The sequence below is a fragment of the Lissotriton vulgaris genome, chromosome 10, assembly GCF_964263255.1.
Source record: "Lissotriton vulgaris chromosome 10, aLisVul1.2, whole genome shotgun sequence".
In the NCBI taxonomy this organism is placed as follows: domain Eukaryota; kingdom Metazoa; phylum Chordata; class Amphibia; order Caudata; family Salamandridae; genus Lissotriton; species Lissotriton vulgaris.
This window is the reverse complement of record NC_141698.1, coordinates 611,833,642-611,855,909: the sequence shown is the minus strand read 5'-3', so window position 1 is coordinate 611,855,909 and position 22,268 is coordinate 611,833,642. Positions and strand designations below refer to the sequence as shown.

General features: G+C 46.9%; 1 protein-coding gene across 1 annotated transcript in view; it reads left to right on the top strand.

The window, feature by feature from the left end:
• The first annotated feature begins 13,681 nt into the window (after window positions 1–13,681).
• WDR48 (WD repeat domain 48) overlaps window positions 13,682–22,268 on the top strand; it is a 535,194-nt gene continuing 526,607 nt past the window's right edge. The window contains exon 1 of the mRNA XM_086941452.1: window positions 13,682–13,777. Within this exon, the coding sequence (XP_086797578.1) occupies window positions 13,703–13,777 (75 nt within the window). The 5' untranslated portion in view covers window positions 13,682–13,702. The remainder of the gene's footprint in view (window positions 13,778–22,268) is intronic.

Below are 22,268 nucleotides of genomic sequence, written 5' to 3'. Positions count from 1 at the left end.
CAAGAACGGGCTGTGTGGCCCAGAGCGGTCGGCTGCGACTGGGAGGCGGCGTTTCCTGTCGTAGTTGTAGGCGAGGACTGAATTGCTGCCCCGGCGGCTTCGCCCTGTTGGGGGCTGGCCCAGCGGTCAATGGGACCTGGGGAGGCTGCTTCCCGATCGCTGCCTGATACGGGGCTTCTGCCCTCCTGGGAGGCGCCCGGAGGAGGACTCGGTGCGCAGCGGGCCCGGTGCGGTGCGGAGAGACCGGGCCGCGGTGACTTCTGCAGCAGCCTGCAACGCGGCCTGTACCGGGGACCCCGCAGCGGTGGGAACGGAGGTTACACCGCGGAGGAGACCGGCACTGAGAACATCTCGGGGGGAGCGTGCTGAGCCCCATAGACCCCCTCGCTACTGCCAGAGAAAACGAGGTGGGCTTTGAAGGGAGCGAGCATGGTGACGCGGTGAGGCGGACGAGAGCGGAGGTGGCGGCTCACGCGGGCTGGCAGCCCGGGGAAGATCCTCCCGGCGGGACCGGGGCCCGAGAGCCAAGAGCACACAACTGAGGCCGCCGGGGAGGAGTGCGAGGCTTCATCAGAGTGTGGAGAAGGTTGTGGACGGTAAGGTGGCGCGACGGGGAGGCTGCCTTGGAGTGCAGAGACGACAGGGGAGGCCTCGGACCCAGTTGCTCTAAGACTGTGACGGCAGGCGGCTGCCCCCTTTGGACCTGGTGGGCTTCCCTCTGTCGTAACAGCGGCAGAGGGAGACTGGGAACCGGGGGCCCACTGGGTGGAGAGACCGGACGCCTTGCCCCGTGCTTGCTGTGTCGTCCGGGGACCTTACATGGTCGCCTATTCAAGAATGATGGCGGAGCCTGCAGCGGGGGCTGGATTTTGACGCTGGCCTGGGGCAACATAGTGGATATCGCGGCCTGGACTTTTGCCCGGGTGAACAACCAGCCAGGAGCCCACTGGGGAGTCGAGTTGCGACTGAGCAACCCCAACGCTAGCGGGCCCCACCTTCGTTGGTACCTCTGCTGCGGGGTGGGAGCTGCAACGTTGTTGGCAGTGGCCCATCGTGCCCTTGCCTTTTCACTCGGCGGCTGAGGGACACATAGTGGCACCAGGATGGGGCGCACGGACAGGAATCAGCCTAAGCTGTCCTTTGAACCCAAGAGGCCCAAACCTTATGGTCCTACACCAGGGGATGATTACGTGGTGACTGAGCCTGCGGAGGATCCACCGCAGCAGGATATCCGCAGTCTTCTCCTGGCCATAGAGAAGGGCTTACAGGGGGGGATTGCCTCCCTGGGATTCAAGATGGACGCACTCACCCATCGGATGGACCGCTTGGCGGAGAGGCTGGACAAACAAGTGGAACAGAACAGATAGACATGTCCGAAAGCTGCCTCACAGAGGTGGAAGAGGGACAAACCTCCCTGAACTCGGAGCACAAACAGTTGGGTAGAGTAATCCAGATATTGCAAGATAGGACGGAGGATTTAGAGGCCCGCTCTCTGAGATGTAACCTCCGCATTACAGGTCTCCCGGAAAACACACAGACCGGGAATATGGAGGTGTTGATGGAAAATCTACTAAAGAAACTCCTCCTTGGGAGGATGCCTTCTCTGGGATGTTCGTGATTGAGAGAGCAGACCGATCTCTGGGCCCGAAGCTGAAACCAGGGGCGCCCCCAAGACATATATTCGCTAAACTGCTTAATTATAGAGATCGCGACACAGCGCTGAAGCTTGCAAGAGAGAAACAGCCGTTACGCTACGAAGGGTCTGAGCTCGCACTCTTCCCGGATTTTACTGCTAGGGTGCAGGAAGCGCAGAGACAGTTTGCGCCAATGAAACGTCAGCTCCGTGAGATGGGCACTGACTATGCGATGCTGTACCCCGCGAAGCTGCGGGTCAACAGACAAGGGAAGTCCATGAGCTTCACTCACCCTCGGGCACTTCAGAAGGCCCTCAAAGAATGGCGCAGAGAAACGCGGCCCTCCCCGGATAGAGAGCAGCACGCTGAGGTGATGGAGGGCTCCCTAGATGAACAGGACTAACTGATGCAACAAGTGCTGAGATGCTTGGTGTGGGCTACATCTGTTGAGAGCCAGGGGGAGGGAGCCTTAAGAAATTGGTGAAATGATGTGTCCTGTGACTGCCTTTTAGGGGGGTTGCTTGCAGTGACTTTCCTAAACAAGCTGCATGCTGTGGGGGAGGAGGACTGAAGGGCTTGGCGGGGGGCGACTCAGTAACATGATACCTGCTGGGGTGCGCACCAAGAGTCCCTGTTGCCATAATCAGGATGCATGGTCGAGCAGCGCATTGCTATGGGTCAATGTCTAGTAATTAGATGCTCCCATGGGCGGATATACCCGGATGTTTAAGCTGTTGCTAATACGGCAGACTATGTGACCACCTGGAAGGATGACTAGCGCCACCGGTACATAAGGATTGCTGGGCGCGGGCTGGGGTTACACGCTTACTATCTTGTACGGGGACGAGGGAGAGTTGAGTGGCCACATGATATTGTTTAGCATACTGTTTTTTTTCTCCTCTGCTGGTTACCTACGCCCCCTTGTGAATTCCACTTCCCTAAGGAGGGTTTTGTTTCAGTTTTTTGTTTCAGGTTCTGGGGTATGAGTCTGGAAGATAGTGGGGATCTGCAGGGGTGGGGGAAGATCGTAGCCTAGTTGGGGTTGGGCAGGCATGGGAGGGGTATGGGCGGGGGGAGGGGGCGACACCTCCTTAAGTTGCTTGGGCTGGGCGGGGACAGTTCACAGTTTTTGGGTGGGTTTTGTGGGTTGTTTTGCACAGAAGCGACAAGGCATAGAGAGATGACATACGCACAGGCCACATTGTATAGTCCTATTCTCCGACTGCTACGTACCGGATGACACCACCAGGGGATCCTTTAGATACACTGACACTGATAACCTGGAATGTCCGGGGTCTTAATGACCATCGTAAGGTTAGGAAGGTCCTGCAATACCTTGTGCGACATGGAGTAGACGTTGCGCTACTACAAGAGACGCACCTTCGCCCAGATAGTCATACTTTATGATATAGGGGTTTCCTGGGTAATGTACATGCGGCGGGATTCACATCACATGCTAGGAGGGTCCTCACGTTGGTTAACCCGAGGACACTGCTGAAGTTTGCCCCAATAGAGACAGATAGGGAGGGGCGGTACACAATCACGAAATGCTGCGGGAAGGGCATGGAGTTCTGCATAGTGAACACCTATGGACCTAACTACGACCACCCTGCCTTTTATTCAGATCTAGCGGCCAAGGTTCTGGGGCACTCTGAGGGCTATGTCCTTTGGGGTAGGTGATTTTAATATGACGAGACAGCCTAACATCGACAGGTCGGACGGTCCTGACTGTCGCCCCTCGGCCTCTGCTAGGGTGCTGGAAGCGGCGATGACACAACTGGACTTACGTGACGTGTGGAGACACCGACACCCGACTCAGGGGGGATATACGTACTACTCGGCTCCACATAACATACACACTAGGATCCACTATTGGCTGATCACTTTTCACCTCCTTCCCAAGGTACAAGCCTGCACGATATTCCCGAGCACTTACTCTGACCCTTCTCCCGTGCTGTTGTGATCGTATCTAGGTGTAAAAAACAGGGACCCCCTGATAAGGATATAGTTCCTGGGTCAGGGCAAGCAATATATGGCAAATAAACAACCCAGGCAACCCACAAGTACTGGAAAGGTTCAAAAAACAAAACGAAAAAAAATACTGAATAATAATAAAGCACTAGAAATGCATAGAGATTTCAGTTTAATAAGTTCGATAAAAAATGTCATGAAAGAATACATTGATATAATGACTTAAAAACACACAATAAAAATTATTTCTTTCAGTAAACATATCATTGGTATATATAGATAATGTTTCCAGTGGTATAAAAAGAGGATGGTTTCAATGGTATAAAAAGAGGATGGTTCTTATCTACGCGTTTCGACACGTTAAAATGTGTCTTCCTCAGGACACAACCATCTTGTTTCTGAATTATTATTGGTGAGTAATCCAGCCACTCTTTGAGTTAAAAGTTTGATATTGGCGTTATGACACTTGATCAGTGAGGATTAACACGTCTAAATTAACTGCGGTCTTAAAGTAATCCTGTTATATACTATATACCGCAGTTAATTTAGACGTGTTAATCCTCACTGATCAAGTGTCATAACGCCGATATCAAACTTTTAACTCAAAGAGTGGCTGGATTACTCACCAATAATAATTCAGAAACAAGATGGTTGTGTCCTGAGGAAGACACATTTTAACGTGTCGAAACGCGTAGACGGAAACCATCCTCTTTTTATACCATTGAAACCATCCTCTTTTTATACCACTGGAAACATTATCCATATATACCAATGATATGTTTACTGAAAGAAATAATTTTTATTGTGTGTTTTTAAGTCATTATATCAATGTATTCTTTCATGACATTTTTTATCGAACTTATTAAACTGAAATCTCTATGTATTTCTAGTGCTTTATTATTATTCAGTATTTTTTTTTCGTTTTGTTTTTTGAACCTTGCCAGTACTTGTGGGTTGCCTGGGTTGTTTATTTGCCAGATAGTGATCTTATCTAGGACGCTAATTAAATATTCCCGATTTATGCCCTTATGTGGTTATAACAAATCATACCCTTATAAAGGCATAAGAATCAAATCCATATTTAGTAATAGCCAATGCAAACCAAATACGGCAAGGCTACTTCCTTAGACTCCTAGAGAGCACAACGAGTTCTTTCATTAAACCAAACCTCCAGCAACCTGGGAATTCCCCATGCTTTTGTTTTGATTTGTCCTAGAACTCCTGCAAGCACTGAAAGAATGGCCAGTTCTTAGTGACATCTTTTATTGATGTCTAATATCCAACCTTACGTCAAACACGGTACCTTCCAGGTATAAATATACCAGGGTTTGCCTTAAGCAACACACGGTGGTGTGGAGCAGAGTGGCTATCTACTTATCCGAAGCCCAGCTGATGTGAGTGCCGAAGGAAGCCGTCCCTCCCATTTGACGCACTGAGAAAGACGCTGTATTTTTCTCCTGCCGAGAAAATCCAGCTCCAGTGTTTCCAGTCACCCTTGCGGGTTACTGGGAGATCGAGTCCTGAGAGCGAGATACAAGACCTCCTCCATTCTAAAACCAAGGTACGGAGCTGATTAGACCCTTAGAGAATTCTTGAGTCAGATTCTTGGCTAAAAACTAACTTAACTTAAACTGCAGCTCATTTACTCCCTCCCACGTACTAGGCTTAGGTTAGGTACACCGGGGTAGGCGTATTTAGAAGCACCAGTTGAGTACGTTTAGTCAAATTCTTATCATTGTATGTAACTGTATATATTTTATACCATTTAAGTATCATATGGCTCAGAAACCATATCAATGATTTTACAGTATTATTTCATAATACTCCTTTTACTGTACGCACTTTACTTTATAACAAGTATTGCAATTGTGGCAATTCATTTCTCTTGCATGAGAAAGAAGACTGCTCAATAAATAACACCTTTTATTGAAAACGCCTGTCTCTCTATTTCTCTGCACTCTGGTGAAACTAAGTATGCACAATTGAGTGAGTGAAATAGCTATCTATTGTTTTCACAAGACTCTGGAGATATACTCCTTCTTCTGGGGGAGCAAAGTTGTCATGTTTATGCGGTTGTCAGAAGCTGAATCCCTTCTTGTCTAATCAGGGAAGTTCACTACTCCCTGTTTATTCGAGAAAGTTTCTAGTGACCTCTGAGCTAGCTGGCAAACCTAAATTAAGTCTAACATATTCAATAGACACCTAGTCAACGTCAGTCCTATGTCGAAACTATCGTTTATGTTATTCCAATGTGCAGAGCCTATTGGAAAAATAGGAATTACACTTCAGTGCTACCCACAATTTCTGTGCCTGCGAAGCGCATTCCGCCATTTGCTTGGCGCTTCCCTCCTTATTCCTTGCTAGACTACCCCTTTAAGGAGGAATTGGCTGCGTCCATTGAGATGTTTTTTTATACCAATGTGGGCACTGTCGACTCGTTCCAGACAGTCTGGGAGGCCTTTAATGCGTATATTAGGGGAGTCGCCATTTCTAAGCATGCAGGGGTGCTCAAATCTATCCGTGGTCGACTGCGATCCTGGAGAACAAACTTGAGGATCTGGAGGCTCGACGCATACGGGACGTCAGCGAGGCCCTTACACAGGAACTTGCACAAACACTGCGTGAGTACCACGAGGAGGCCGACTCTGAAGTTAAACACTTGGGAAAGTTTGCCACTGCTAGATCCTATGGGGAAGGGGAACGTCCAGGATCGGTCCTAGCGCAGCTCGCTTAACAGCGCAGGAGCAGGATGTTAGTACCGGATATGAGGTCTACCCAGACGGACGAACAGCTATCCGAAGAGCAGGTCGCGGACCGTTTCCTTGAGTACTACACATCTCTATATGCCTCCCAAGGCCCTACCCCGGAGGAACGCATACTAGGCTATCTCACCCACACTGAGCTGCCCTGGCTATCTAACTTACATCGTGAATTTCTGGTACGGCCATTTGAGCGGGAAGAAATCGTCTGGGCTCTATCTGCTTTGAGAACAGGAAGTGCGCTGGGAAGCCACGGTCTTACTGTGGCCTTTTATAAGGCATTCGTTGACCTTTTGATACCTCGGTTACTTACACTCTTTGAAGACATGGCAAAAACCGGCGCAATGCCGCCCACTATGCGCGAGGCGACTGTGCATCGTACCGTCCCCGGTCGCTATTAAACGTGGATGCGAAGATATTCGCTAAAATGATTGCAAACCCTCTCAGTTCCATGGTTACCTCGTTGGTTGCCCCAGAGCAGGCGGGATTTGTGCCCAGCCGCAACCTTACTTACAATTTGCGGACGGTGTTTGCAGCGTTTCAACATACTCGCCTGGAGGTTTCTGCTGTGGCTGTCTTTCTGGACATGGAAAAGGCCTTCGACTCAGTCGAGTGGCCTTTCCTGAGAGAAGTTTTGAGTTGAATGGGGGTGGGGGCGCTGTTTCTTCAGCTTTTAGCTACACTATATGCTTCCCCTACGGCCCGCATACGAATTGGGTCACTGACGACGGACCCTATACGTATTAGCCGAGGTACGAGGCAGGGATGCCCCCTCTCCCCTATTCTTTAAGCGCTTGTGGCTGAGCTCCTTAACTGCTCTCTATGCGAATATCACGGGCACCGGGGTTTGCGGTTCCCCTCATATAAGTTGATTGTGTCTACGTATACGGACGACACTCTATCATATGTCCGGGACCCGGAGGTGCATCTGCCGGCGGTACTTCGCGAGGTGGTCTCGTTTAGCTCCCTTTCGGGTATACATGTGAATTGGAACAAATCTCTTATGTTCCGACTCATGCCAGCCACGAGGAGGTTCGACCCGGAATACCAGATTCAGTGGACTACTGATGCGTTGCGATATTAGGGATCCGCTTGCATACTGACTCGGAGGTGGTTCTCTGAGAGAACTATGGTGTGGCCGTCTCCAAACTGGAGGATGATATTGCTAGGTGGATTAGTCTGCCACTGTCACTGATGGGTCGAATCTCCCTTATGGAAATGATCGTCTTACCTCGTTTCCTATTCCTATTCAGCAATATATCTATGGTGCTATCGAGCTCATTCTTCCAGCAACTTCACTCGCTATTGATCCGTTTAGCTTGGGCCGGAAAACAGCCCAGGGTAGCGTGGAAAATTCTCATTCGTCCGTATGCAGAGGGCGGCCTGAATGCCCCAGACCTGGAACGTCATTATCGGGCCACGCAAAGCGCGCAGGCATACAATTGGATACATGGCCCAGTGGATATTCCGCATATACGAATAGTCGATTGTGGCCGACCCTGTCCCCCTACCTGCGCTGCTGACCAATCCTCCGTTCTGTCGGTCGGGTATCCTCGACTCGCTGAATACAGTCACCCATGCCTGGCACCACATGATGGATGCACAGGCTTGTAACCTGCTCCGAAGGCCCCTCTTGCTTGGTGTTCATGGCTGGCTCCATGTAGAGACAGGGGGTGCTGGCGGCGCTGAGTACACTGAATATATACCATATGGGAGACCTGTTTTCGGACGGTACTGCACGCACCTGGGACGAGATAGAGACGGAAGATGTTTCTCATTCCCTTCTATCGCGCTTTCAGTTCCACAGGGTACGGCACGCGCTTAAGGACTTATTGGGGGAGGACATGGCGGAACCCCCAGTGGTTACGGCATTCGATTATGTCATCACTGCCAAGTCCCCTGTCAAATTCATTACTAATTTGTGTCGCATCCCTCTCTCAGAGAGAACGGCGGAATACACTAAGCCTCGCCTGGCATGGCAGAACGACCTGGCTGTAGACCTACCGGATGAGACTTGGCAATACTGCTGCTCTAATACGAAGAGAATAACGATTAATGTTCGCCATAGGTTGATACACTTCAAGTTTTTAAACAGGGTTTACTATACTCCGGAACTGCTCTATAGATATGGGCTGGGGAGAGTCCTCACTGGGAGAGATGCAGGGCGCAGTTGGCGTATTTCGTACAAGTGGCATGTTCTTGTCCAGGCATCTCTGCCTTCTGGTGCAAAGTACACGAAGAGGTGAACAGGGTTACGGAATGATCACTATTTCCGAATCCTTTACTGGCCATTTTGGGCTACTCTAAGCCCCTAAGGAAAGAACATAGAAGGCCGGTAGACATGGCCTTTCTCATAGCCAAGAGATGCGTAGCGCTCTCTTGGATGCAAGGCCCGGTGCCAACACTATCTCAATAGACTAACGAGATGACATATTGCTGCACGCAAATTGAATTATACAACGACTTACTGCCCCCGTAACAGACCCAAGAACTTCTGGTCTAAGTTTCTAGGGCAGAAGCCCCACACAGGACATTTCGGATGAGGAAGAGGTATAAGTAAATACGAGGGTGGAGGGTTCGAATGAGGATACTTAAGGTGCTTGGCCGAGCAGCCACCCCCTGGACGCCCCGCATGCTAGAGGGACGATAGGTAAATATACAGGACTAACTGTAGGAACCCTGGACTGTGACAGGTATCTGGAATGTTATGCCCTTGGTGGACCTTCAATTGATATGCAATGTGTGCCTGTATTCTCACTGTGTACACCTATAGATTATTTTTTCAGATTTACTGTCTTTATTACTGACTGGTGTTTGTACATTCCAATGTCGTTGATTGCTGCCATTGTCTTTTGTGCTTGTTACTTGCTGAAATGCCAATAAACATATTAAAAAAAGAATAACCTATCTAGCATCTATCCTTACGGGTCTTTACCTCATTATGCGAACGGAAGCGCTGACAAAAAGCCTTCAGACAACAGTTACTAAATGATGCTGCAAAGAAATGGTACCTGAAGTTTTACAGTAGTTTAGCTAAGTGTTTTGTTTCCTGCTTTCATTTTTTTATGAACATTTTAATTCGAAAGCAAAGAATCATCAATCTTGCTTTCACGCTTCTGCAAATATTTGCATCAAATCAGAGAGCTTTCTGGGAGCATTATACATAGCCTCATATTGCTAAACTTTGAAAAAGTCTGTACGCATTTTTATACTGGAACCACTGTCAGTAGTGCAGTCAGAGCTTACATTTACTTCGAGCGCATACCCTAATAATAAAGGCATTCAATTAATGAACCATAAATACAAGTTTGAACAGCATTAAAAGATGGACAAATATATTACCTTAACTGCAGTGCCCTTCCCTGATCCTTAATGTGAAATTACAAACTGGCAACCAAAGGGTTTGTGCTGCAGGAGGTGGGCCTACTTGTCCCAAGAAGAAAATACACATGAAAATGTGTTGCCCTTGACCCCAAAATCGGATCACTGAGTCCGATGTCATAGGGCCTGGAACACAAGATGCTGAGAATTTTCTACAGGTGGTCTTTGGTCAGCTTCTTATCAATTGTCTGGAACTTCTAGCAGGTTCTTTCGCCACAAAGTCAATATCTCCCATCAAATCAATTGCTGCATCCTCTTGCAAATGGACAATGTTTTGGCGGTTCACTATATCAACAGCTTGGGGGTTATGAGATCACGCCTGTTGGCCAACATAGCCCAAGACTTTTGACATTTTTGCCTTTCTCAGAAGATCACGGTCTTGGTGGAATATCTTCCGGGCAAAGACAATCTAGTAGCGGACTGGAACTCCAGATTCCTGAGGGACTACAGCGAATTAAAGGTCCATCCTTACATCTTTCAGGAAACTATGTCAACTCGGGGTGAGTGCCAGGTGTACCTGTTTGTGTCCCAGCTCAATGCTCATCTTCCACGGTTCAACAGTTGGAGACCAGATCAGATGGCCATGTCGACAGATAACTTCCTCCAATTTTAGGGATATCAGACAAACTAAGCCTTCCCTCAATTTGCCATGATTCCGAGGTTGGCTGCCCAGGTCCGACGTCAATCAGCGGCTCTGGTGCTAGTTACCCCTCTGTGGAAGACACAAAAGGGGTTTCCGAATCTTTTGGAATTGTCTGTAGCTCTTCCCATCCGCCTTCCAGTTTTTCCTCAGTTACTCCCGGATCCAGTGGGCTTGCCTCATCCTCTAATTCTTCAGGACCAATTTACTCTCATGGTCTGGAAAGTTTCAGGAGACATGGCCTGGCTACAGGAATTTTGGCAGCAGCTGCCAAATTTATACATCACGCTTGGGCACCTTCCACCCGCAAATGATATTTTTCTGCATGGAAACGTTGGGTGAGTTGGTGCCTTCAACGTGAGGTAGATCCAGTGGAATCCGAATTGAAAGATGTTCTGAATTTCCTTTCCGAGTGTGCTGAATCTGGATTAGGTTACAGGTCAGTAAATAATTTTAGGTCAGCATCAGCTGGACATAACCCTATACATGTCGAACCTGTAAGTGTGCATCCTATGGTATGTAACTTACTGAAAGGTATTAGAGTGTCTCATCCCCCGAGATCTAAATACACTCAATCATGGGATGTTATGAATGTTTTATCTTTATTAGAGTTTTGGCCTGATAATAAGGATTAGTCGTTGAAACAAATTTCAGCTAAATTGACTATGCTTTTGTGCTTGATTTTGTGCCGAATGTACTTGCCTTGAACCTTGATGGTGTTTCTTTTATTATTTTTAAACGAACGAAGACCATGTTACGTTCTGTTGATTATCCTGCTTTTCCACACAATGCTGAATTATGTGTAATGAAACGTTTAAAAGTTTATGAGGAACGTACGTTGGGTAATAGACTGATCTTCTTGGTCCCTTACTACTGGGTATCCAAAAGCCTTTGATCACTGTGTCAGCGGTGACATTGGCTCGTTGGGTCATATCTGAAGCTGAGATTGACATTTCAGTGTATGGTGGTCACTCTGCTAGAGGGGCCATGGCTTCCAAATCCTTTGCTATGGGTTCTAGATTGGAGAATATTCTTCGTGCTGTGAACTGGTCATTTGACTCCATGTTTAAGGTTTGGTATTATAAACCTATTATGCATGTTTCTTCTGTTGTTGTTGGTGAGCTTTGAACCAGCATAATAGGAGCCTCCAGTCCTGCCATAGAATAGAACATTTTCTAGCATTTGCAGCAAGAATTTTAGATTCTATTAAGGACACAGAGGCTAGGATTATCCCACCCGTTGGGACAGGTAAGATTAAAAGTCTCACTGCTGTGATCGCATCATATAGTCTATGTATGATAACTTTTGTCCCTCCTTTTTGTTCATAATTAAGGTATGATGGGACTCGGACTCGAAACAAACTTATCACATACAAGCCAACATTTTAATACAGGAAAGTGGGACATTTTTTAAAAAAAAACAAAAAAGAAATTGGGGGAATTGATTTCCCCCATTGATTTCTATTGAAAAAGATGCAATTTCAGGCAGGAGATAACTAAAATAAAGCCGTTAGTTTTTGGACACAACAAAATAATAATCGGGAGTCTCCGGCCTGAATCGGGTCTATTGGTGTGTATGTTATCGCTTATGGTTTGGTCGTTTCCAACAGATGGGCCTCTTTTCTATTGGATCAGTGGACGTCGCACTTCTGTCTGGATTTCTTTCTTAGATTCTGGTAACTCTCCATTAAGAATTTGGAACTGTGTGCTTGTTCTCGTTGGGACTATGTTTCTTCTAATGACTGTTTATTCGCAAAGTAAGAGGCAGGAAGATGGTGCCTCTATCTTTTGTATATGATGACCACTGTTGATTGGTAGGTTAGTCAGAGGTGTGGTTCAAAGCCTCATGGGAAATGTAGTATGTCATGTTTACTGTTTTTCATTGGCTGCTATTTTTTACGAGTAGTAAAGATTGAGAAGCATAATCCTAACCTCCGTGTCCTTAATAGAATCTAAATTTCTTGTTGGGAATGTTAGATATTGTCCTATTCCGTTCACAGTACACACCGCACAAGAATATGCTACACAAAAAAACTACAGAAACACATCATCTTGGAAAAAGAAAACACCCTTAGGAAAAGTAACATCAAGTAAAATATAACCCGAACTACATTTTTTGACATGGTGTACCTTAAAGTTTTTACAGCCAATGTTGAAAATATCGAAGTTGAGCAATCGATCCCTGTTTTTACCTGTAAGGTGAAGACTATGGGGCATATTTACAAGGAACTGACACGTCAGTTTCCTTGCGCCAGTGCCAAATGTACTTGCGCCACCATGGATGCGCTGTATTTACAATACAGTGCTCCATGACATAAGGATTAACAGATGTGGCAGAAATACTGAGGCATCTGTTGGCACAAAGGTGACGCATTGCTGGATTTGCTCATGAAAGTGACGCAACTCCTGCACTGTGCCACCACAGATGGGTGAGTCTCATACAAAAAGCCCTGCATCAATCCTTACGCCTGGTCTGAGCAAGCATAGGGATTTTGACGCAGTGAAGGCGTAGAGTGACGCAGTGAAATGTTGTAAATTTCACTGCGTCAGTTCTACATGGCTTTTTGTGTGGGAACGCCTACCCTGCATTCATTATATCGGACGCAGGTATAACGTGGTGCAGTGCTTTACAACGTGATGCATCTCCTTAGATGCATCACGTTGTAAATTGGACCTATTGTTTGTGCCGCTGTTGCGTCAAAAAAAGTGATGCAATGGTGGTGCAAGCTAGGGGCTTGTAAATCTGCCCCTACGAGAATAGGACCTGGTAGGGACCGGCTCAAAATCAGTTTTTGTTACTGCTGAGTCCGAGACCTGGAGGGACGCCGACCACCTTAAAGCCTTGGAAAGCACTATATAAATATTATTACTTAATAGTAATGCAGGTTAAAACGCAAGGACAGGTTAAAGGCGGTACCAAGAAACATCTTCAACTGTTTTCGTGTGAATACTCCAAGTAATCTGCCACGTTTCTTTACTGTATCATCAGCTCCCACTAGTCACAACTAGGATCAAATTCCAACCCCTCCAGACAGCGCTTTCATCGATCCCCCTCAATTCCCACAGCCCTCTTCTCGACCACAATCCTACCCTCTCAACCTGCACCCCGTCTAGATGTATGTTTATCTCGGTCTGTCGGCTTCTCTTCGCGCCAATATCATCCAATAGCAGTCCAGTAGGAACTCATACAGACGACCAATCAGTGAATAGGCTGTCACTGAAGACGGAAAAGCACAAATCCAAACAGTGTTTGTGCGGTCCACACGTCCGTGACGTTGGCTACGTCACATATGCGCCGGTTCTGCGTCGTTTCCTGTGATGGGAACGAGTCGCTCCCCTAGTAAGATGGCTGCGCATCATAGGCAGAATACGGCCGGGAGGAGAAAAGTACAGGTACTAGGCGCTACATGCGTGTTGCCACTGAAGCCGAGGGCAGATAGTTGGCCGACTCTTCGTGCTGTGGTGGGAATATTGTGCATGCGGAGGTGCGAGTGTAGGCTTATGCTTAGCGGGTGGTCATAGATTCAAACAGTGTTTGGTTTATGTAGCAATACGTACTATTTAAGCTTCACAAGTGCAGGGTCTATAAAACGAAGTGGTATGATGTGTAGCGTGTGAGCTGGCAATGTTGAAAGCTGCATTTTGATGTATAGGGTATGACGTAGAAAGCAGGTGCATGGAAGCAGAACAAGGCAATTTAAAAACAAGCGAGGGGCGCTAAGCAGTTGCTGTACAACAACAGAAGAACATAGCTGTCAGCTGATACGAAGTTCACTTGTTCCTAGCCCGTTTTTTTTCAGTTATCAGCAGGGAATATGCTGGTATGTTCTTGCCCTTACCTGCAATGGGAAATCAAACTTCTTGACATGCACGGTAGATATGATAACACATACGAAGTCCTGAGAGGAAGATCTGGAGACAAACACTGAGAGATGCAGATTTCAACATTAAGTGGGAGACGCCGTACATTAAGTGGACGAACCAAAAACTTGACGTACCTTTTTTAGTTTTAAAACTCCTGAGTCGCGACCCGAAACCGAGAGTGTTGATGTTTATGGATTTATGTTTACTGTTGAAGCTTCTGTATATCACATTTGTTACTTTTTTTTGTTTCTGGCATTCTCATTGACTGAAGTTAGAGTTGGCTGTTGATATTGGGGTTGTTTGCGTTTCGTACTGTTAATGGATACATTCTAGTGGACATTGGGCGGCAAGACTAGGGTGGATTATTGTATTCTTTCGTCATTAGTTACTCTGTAAGTGGACAGCTTGATCCTGTGTGGAGCAGCAGTATTTTGAATGGATGCATTTGAATAATACCTTTTTCTTTCGTTCTGCTTTGGTAAACAGTTGTCCATTGCTTGGCCCAAGTGTTTGTTTGAAGTGCTTGTGTGCGCGGTATGTTTAAGATCACTTCTTCGGGATGGTTACTTTTTGTAGAACGTTGAAATAATGTAGATGTGTCCATATCATTTGAATGATGTTCCACCGAGGTGTCAAATGCTTGGTTAATTAATGTGATGCCGTATTGTATGCGCAATGCTTTTGGTTGTTTAAAATATATCTGTTAGTCTAGGGTCATGTGTTAGTATAATTTGATTTAGGACTGGCTTTGAGCCATAAACACCTAGCGGACTAGATAGCTAAGAGCTGTGTTGTGAACATGATGGCCCACAAGTTGTGGCTGATATACACTACTGGTAGAGGGCTAAGAATGGATATGGTTTAATGAATGTGCAGTTGTCACCTAGAGCCATATTGTGCATGCGATTGTGCCAGGCAGGAGTTGTCCTATGAGGACTGTCGCTTGAGAATGATGTGCTAGTAAAGCTTTCCTGATGTGCTAACTAGATGGCTTGGAGCAGTGGTGTGCACACACCCATGCTGGGGCTCACTGCTAATTAGAGCTGATGGTGTCACTGTGGTAAGGAACTTCACGTAGACACAACAACGCCGAACTTGATTATTTTAGTATTTTTTGTCATTGACGAAATGTCGCATCCACCTGGCACAGAGTGTAACTACAGCTGCCTTGTTGCCGATCGAATCCCCCCTCCCGTGATTGCTCCATGCACGTGTTAAAATACAAATCACAACATTGAGTGTCTTGAGGGATACCTTGAGACTCACCACATGCATCAAATCACTTTCCCCCTTTTAATACCCCCCCCAAAAACTAACTATTAGATTTACAAACGTGAAAATAATGCATTAAAACAACAAATTCCTTATTTACTCCTTAGGTTGCAATTACAAAAACAACAAACATGTCATTAAGTCTAATACCTTATGAAGTCATTAGACTGCTTGGAAACCTTCCTGTTGTGTGATCCTAGCCCCACTTCTTTACCTTTACAGGGCCTGTCATCATGACCCATTTTATTGGGTAACACTTAATCAGTGGCTCACCATCTTGTCCACCATTCTTCTTTTGCTCAAAATCTGACTGCATCCAATGCACCCAATCATGGTCATGTAAAGATACAATACTTTTCTTTTGTCGCTTGATATTACCTTGTTCTGGTGTTAATTCACCAATTGTCTTTTGTTCCACCTACCTTTACCTGTGATACATGCTTACCTTTGCTTAGTTTGCTGACTTGTACTGACATGAACAACTTAAATACACCCCCCCCCTTTCTTAACTGTGATGGGTTCCTTAATAAAATATATAACCAACAAAAAATGTCCACAAGTCTAACAATAGAAAAAGAGACTACCTCTGTGACATGATAATCCTAACAAAAATCAACAACATCTTTGAAGTTAAGGAAAACCCATCAGTCACCACTAGATACCGCCCTAGTCATCATCTGGGACTCCTTATGGTATTACCACCGTGTGACATAAATGCTGGTACTGTGAACCTGATGACCGTGTCCTACATCCAATAATGCCACAACAGATGAACTTCTAGATGTTGGCGGGTAGAGAAGAGTGATGAAAAAGGAAATTGCAGTGCACGAAAAAAAGTTGTGGAAAAGTGATTTAAATTGGGTAGATGAGAGACATTATGTTTTCAATTCAATAAGACTTTATTTCGGATATATTTCAATCCATAAAAGCACAAAAAATCATTAAACAATTCATAGATAAAATCACAGTTTCTAAAAAACCAATAGTACATGTTACATTAATGAGTAAGTAGGCAAGATCATAACTAAAGTGCAAAAGGTACAGAATTTACAACAAAATGCTATGTTTTATTATTTTCACTGAAGTCCAACACCTTCCCTACTGTTGCGCAGACTGTAGTTGGAATAGTAAATTAAACTATTTCAATATTCTGCGCCCCCCCCTAAGGCTAGTCATTAAAATGGCATGCGTGCAGAATAAATGTGTGCTCAAGACTCATTCGTTCAAATGATGGAGTTCGGAAGGCATGTGTGAAACGCATTCAGAATTCTGTCATGCATTCGACTGTCATAAGCATCGTGCTGGCAATTAAGTGCTGGTGCTAAGCACCAGAAACCACAGGCTCAAATTAAGCTCACTGGCAAAACAGAAATGTAAATTTGTGACATCACACAATGGGACACTAAACTGTCTTCAACATTTTGTGACAAAATAGGATTTTTTGAGGTGTCAAGATATATTGCGAATAATGACATAAGTGAAATTGACCGTTGAACTAATTTACAGACTTCTGTAGGCTCCTATATTGTCATTGAATGTTATTCCACTCCCATTAGAGGCAGATAGATTTAGCCAGAAAATAGTCTGTGAGATGGTATAGTGGGTTAACCTTCCCATTGAAAAAAAGAGTGCAGCCCAATTAGTTTAATTAAACTGAGGCAACGGCCCAAGTGTGTTTATTTTGTAAATAAGCCAGGATTGGAAAAATGTCCCTTTAACATGGAGTTTCCCCATAATCACAGCACAGCAGCCTTCTGAAGGGCAGGTATGAGGGCTGTGTGTAGACCAGATTGAGGCTTCACTGCTGCACAATAGAACAAGAAGAATAGTAATCAGGATCGCAAACATTTGTCAGCAAATGGTTTATATATAATGCTTAAACTGGATTGAGAATGCCGGTTAACGTCTTCATAATGTAAATACATGGGATAGGATGCTCAGGCAGCCTCTGCTCGGGTGCGCCACAGCTTGTTAGTAATTTTTGGCAGTGGAAAAACTATGTGTGGCATCCTGCTGGACCACAAAAGCAGTAGGATTTAAGGGTAAATTATGTATGCGGTAGTGCTAGTGAGAAGCCAGTAGCAAACTGCCTGCATTAGTAGGGCTTGCAAGAATGCTATTGGTGCTAATGTCCTTTTACAGTCATATGTCCCAGTGATTTATTCCCAAAATCTGTCTGTATGACTAGTGAGCAGTCATACAGATTGACATATTTAAAATGATGCCCTTAGTTGACTACAGATTGACATATTTAAAATGATGCCCTTAGTTGACTAGTTTATAATTCTATGCCGGTGCATTGTTGTGACGCTGTTGAGTTGCTGATGCAAGAAAGCGGTGGGGGTGTAATGACCATATTGAATTCTATGTCTGGATTAGAGGCAATGATTATGCTTTAGCTTTCTTCACTTTATTCACAGGAGCCCTTTTCATTTTATTCAATCAAGCACCACACTTACCATGAAATGCTGAGAACTGTTAAAATAAACCATGGACAATGTAGTCCCATAACCCAACAGGTGTCCAATCACAAGGCAGCGTCTGCACTATAGTCCTTCTCCTCTGTTATTAATTCCTTTCTTCCCTGCTTGCAGCCCAGATAAAAGGCATTTGTTTTTCTCTCATGCTTTTATATATGTTGATGAGGGTTTTCAAACTCTGTGTGAGTTTATATACAGCGTCGCAGAATCGCTTTGCGCTCCTACATGACTGCATTACATCCTAGGTGATTGCAGAGAGCGGTGGAGTCCTCCCTCCACTAGGTGGTGCTGTGGTAGCACTGTTTTTCTGTGGTTTTGCGTCCCACGATTTTGGAGTTCGTGTCAGGGAAAGAAACCAGAATCCGGCATCGTTCGCCTGAGTAATTTGAAGCCCCTCATGCTTAGTGAGTGTTCTTTTAATAACGCCCGAAAGGGGTCTGTATCAGTGTTTAAGGCTGTGAAAGCCTTAAGGGGACACGCTCCCAGGTGGCTATTCTCACCCCAGTTTCAAGAAATGAACACCAAGGGAGTTGGTGTCCCCGGGGCTTGGACTCTATCCAAACGAGAGGCTCTGCCAACTATTGACCTGCTGTACCCCCAGCACCAAAATTGAAAGCGATATGCACTGAACTCCCCCCTTCCATGAGCTCCCAGTAGCACTGCGCATAGGCATTAATTCACAGCAGTTCAGATGACCTTTTCTGCTATTGTTTGCTTCCACCTGGCCCGTGGTCATAGAAGAGGAGGGCGATGTCTAGTGTGAAGGGGATACTCTGGCTTCCCTCCAATGGGATGAGCAGTTTTATGATGCTATAGACGCCTTGATACATCGAGCAGTGGAAAAGGTCTTGTCCCCCAAGGAACAGCGTTTATCTTGACAAATTAACTGCAAATGCGCAAAACTGGCCAATTCCCAGGGTCCTGCAGTCTACCCCCGCCCAACCTGTGGATAATGATTCGGTCCTGGCTAAATATCTCTGAGGAAGGGGTTGACCAGGACTCCTTTGCGTGACTCATAAAAGCATTCCTGGAGCAAGCCCAGCCTTCTCCTGTTCCTGAAGACTTTGTAAAGGGGTCAGGAGACGAGGTGTTGCCTCCTCCCTGGATGATGATGCCTACAGAGACACTGATGATGATGTTGGCCTTTCCCAGCCTTGGTGCCCCACTCCTATGCCCCTGACGAGTCTGACATGCTTAACCCAGAGAAACTCCTCCATCCCTGTTCCTTTGAGTGGGCTTCCTCCACGAAGGTGACAAATTACGTGACTTGGTGGATCAGAACCCTTTTTGGGGGGGAAAAAGGCTTGAAATTCTCTCGGGGTCGAATGCCCTCGCCCATTGTTGGATGGGAATGTAGCCCTGAACCCGGAATAGCCACCGTTTTGGCTAAATTCATAAAAGACCCCAAAAAGGGCATTGACAGGTCCTGGCGGGTTTGCCAGGATAAACGTCTGGATGCCCTTGGCCCCTTAACCAAGGTACTTGACATGATGGAGGACGCCAAGGTTTTGGGATCCCTCTTATCCTCAGAGGTCCTCTCCGGTTTGGCACTTGCCTTCCTGGGCAATACCAATTCTGCGCTGTCCACCGAATGCTGTTGCTTCTTCCTAATTAAAGTGTATCCCAAGCTGGGTCACCTTGCTGACTTTGAGGCTGGAGCTGTCATGCAAAGAGGGGGGGGGGGGGGGGGCTTCAGTGAGCCTTTTATTGAGTAACTGGAGAAGTTTGTCAATACCTTTTTACTTCCCTGGACAGTCCTCCATAAAAAGGATTTTCCCCTCCTGGGACTTTTGCATGGCTGGCCAAGTCAGGGGCCACTCAGCCAGCCAATCCTCCTCCCAGTATCTTCCTACAGGGCAAGGCTCTAGGCACGGGTATCAAGATCAAGCCCGATTTGGCAATTTCTACTGGTCCAGTGGACAGTGCTTAAGAGGCCTAGGACACATGGAGTTTGACACTGCCTCCAATTCCATTGAGTGTTCACCCTTCTTACCTCATATAAGTAGGGGACCGTCTGGCAAGTTTTTTCCATGTTTGGCAGTCATTTACAAGCAAGATGTAGGTCCCTCAAACAGTTCAGGGGTTTCATATATAGTTCTGCAGATCCCTGCACCAGGTTACACGACCCAGACCGCTCCAGTTCAAGCAATAAGAGGCGGAACTGGTGGAAGCAGATGTTACCTTGCTACTCTGAAAGGGAGCTATTTGTTGTACCACCCCCCAACCACGTGGCTTTATAAGCAGCCTTTTCCTGGTCGACAAGACCACCTGGGACAGCGAACGGTAATAAATGTACACAAATTCAATGAATGGTTGGTTTACTGCCACTTCAAAATGGAAGGTATCCACCTTCTTCAAGATGTTTTACGCCCCTCAGATCGGTTGGTCTACCTGGGCCCAAAAGAAGCTTTATTTAGCTACTCCGATTTTCCCTCTGCACAGGAGGTTCCTCCAGGTCCTCTGACGGCATCCGTTGTTTGTTTACAGCTCTGCCCTTTGGCCTCTTCTGCGCTCCATGGTGCTTCATGAAGGTGCTCAAACTAGTAGTGGAATACCTAGGCGCAGGGGATCTGCCTCATTATTTACCTAGGTTACCTGCTAATCCTGGCGCAGGATCCCGACCATTGTCAGCCGAGCTTCAAGTGGCAGTCAACCTGCTCAAAAGACTTGGCTTTGTGATCTACGAGAAGAAATCCCTCATGACTCCTGTGCAGAAAGTCTTTTTATCTGGGTTCATCCTAGACTCTACCGAGGCTACTCTAAGTCTCCCCTCTTGGAAGGTTGCCAAGATCCGTCTCAAGCTTCGGAGAACATTGGTCAGTGTCCTTGCAGCAGATTGCTCTCCTGGTGGGGTCTCCCTTTGTCATGCATCCAACCCATATTTCGTGGGATCCTTGCACTATTGGGCCCTTCAGCGTGTGAAGGTAGCACACCTGCAAAAGGGACTCTCTTACTCCCAGTTGGGCACCCTTTCAGAAGACTCTGTAAGAGATTCTCTGGTGGCTTTACCAAATGACAGCATAGAACGGGAGAGCGATTTTTGTTTCACCTTCAGATCTCATTATAGAGTCTAATGCCGGCAGGTCAGTCTGGGGCGCGTGGTGTGGCGAATTTTTCACAGGAGGATTTTAGTCTCCTCAAGAGCAGAGGTTACATATCAACTGTTTGGAGCTTCTGACAGGATCCTTTGTGGTCTGTTGTAGGACTAAAGACAAGATCCAGTCCTATGTCCTGTTAAAGATGAACAATATTTCGGCCGTCAGGTATGTCAGTGATCTGGGGGGATGGTTGCATTTTTACAGGGCTGTGAGCCAGAGGCAGGCTTTGTGTTTCCCCTTTTCTCGATGACTAACAGGGCATGAGCCCAGATCAGGCTTCAGCAGGCGGCCCCATCCTGCTCAACACCCGCTCCGTCCACAGGCACGCCATTGAACTCTGGAACCTCCTCGACACCACAGCCCCTGACGTTGCCTTCCTCACGGAGACCTGGATGAACGCCTCTTCAGCGCCCGACATCGCCATCCCAGAGGGCTACAAGATCACCCGGAGGGACCGCTCCGCCAACCAGATGGGAGGAGGCATCGCCGTCATCCACAGGGACACCATCCGCATCACGACCTACACCGACGACACCCTGACAACCGCCGAACACCTGCACTTCCAGATCCGCACCGACCCGAAGACCACTCTCAGAGGCACCCTGATCTACCGACCCCCGGGACCACGCACACAATTCAGCGAGGACATCGCCGACTTCATCAGCCCGCACGCCCTCCCCTCCGCTGACTACATCCTCCTGGGGGACCTCAACTTCCACCTGGAGAACAACAGCGACCGCAACACCATCACCCTGCTCGACAACCTCGCCAACCTCGGACTCAAGCAACTGGTGTCCACCCCCACCCACCTCGCCGGACACACACTCGACACCATCTTCTCATCCAGCAAAGACATCGCCTTCAGCCACGCCACTGGACTCCACTGGACAGACCACAGCTGCGTCCACTTCACCTTCAAAAGAACGACGATCCACCACCACCAGCAACAGGCTGTCCGAAGAAGCTGGAACAAGATCACAGCCGACCAGCTCACCGCTTCCCTGAGCCAGCACCCTCCTGCCAGCTCAGCGAACCCCAGCCAGGCCGCCGACAACCTCACGAAGTGGATCAGCAACTGCGTGGACGAACTCGCCCCTCTGAGGACCCCGCCCAGCAGACCCGCCAGCAAGAAAGCCCCATGGTTCACCGACGAACTCAAGAGCTCCAAGA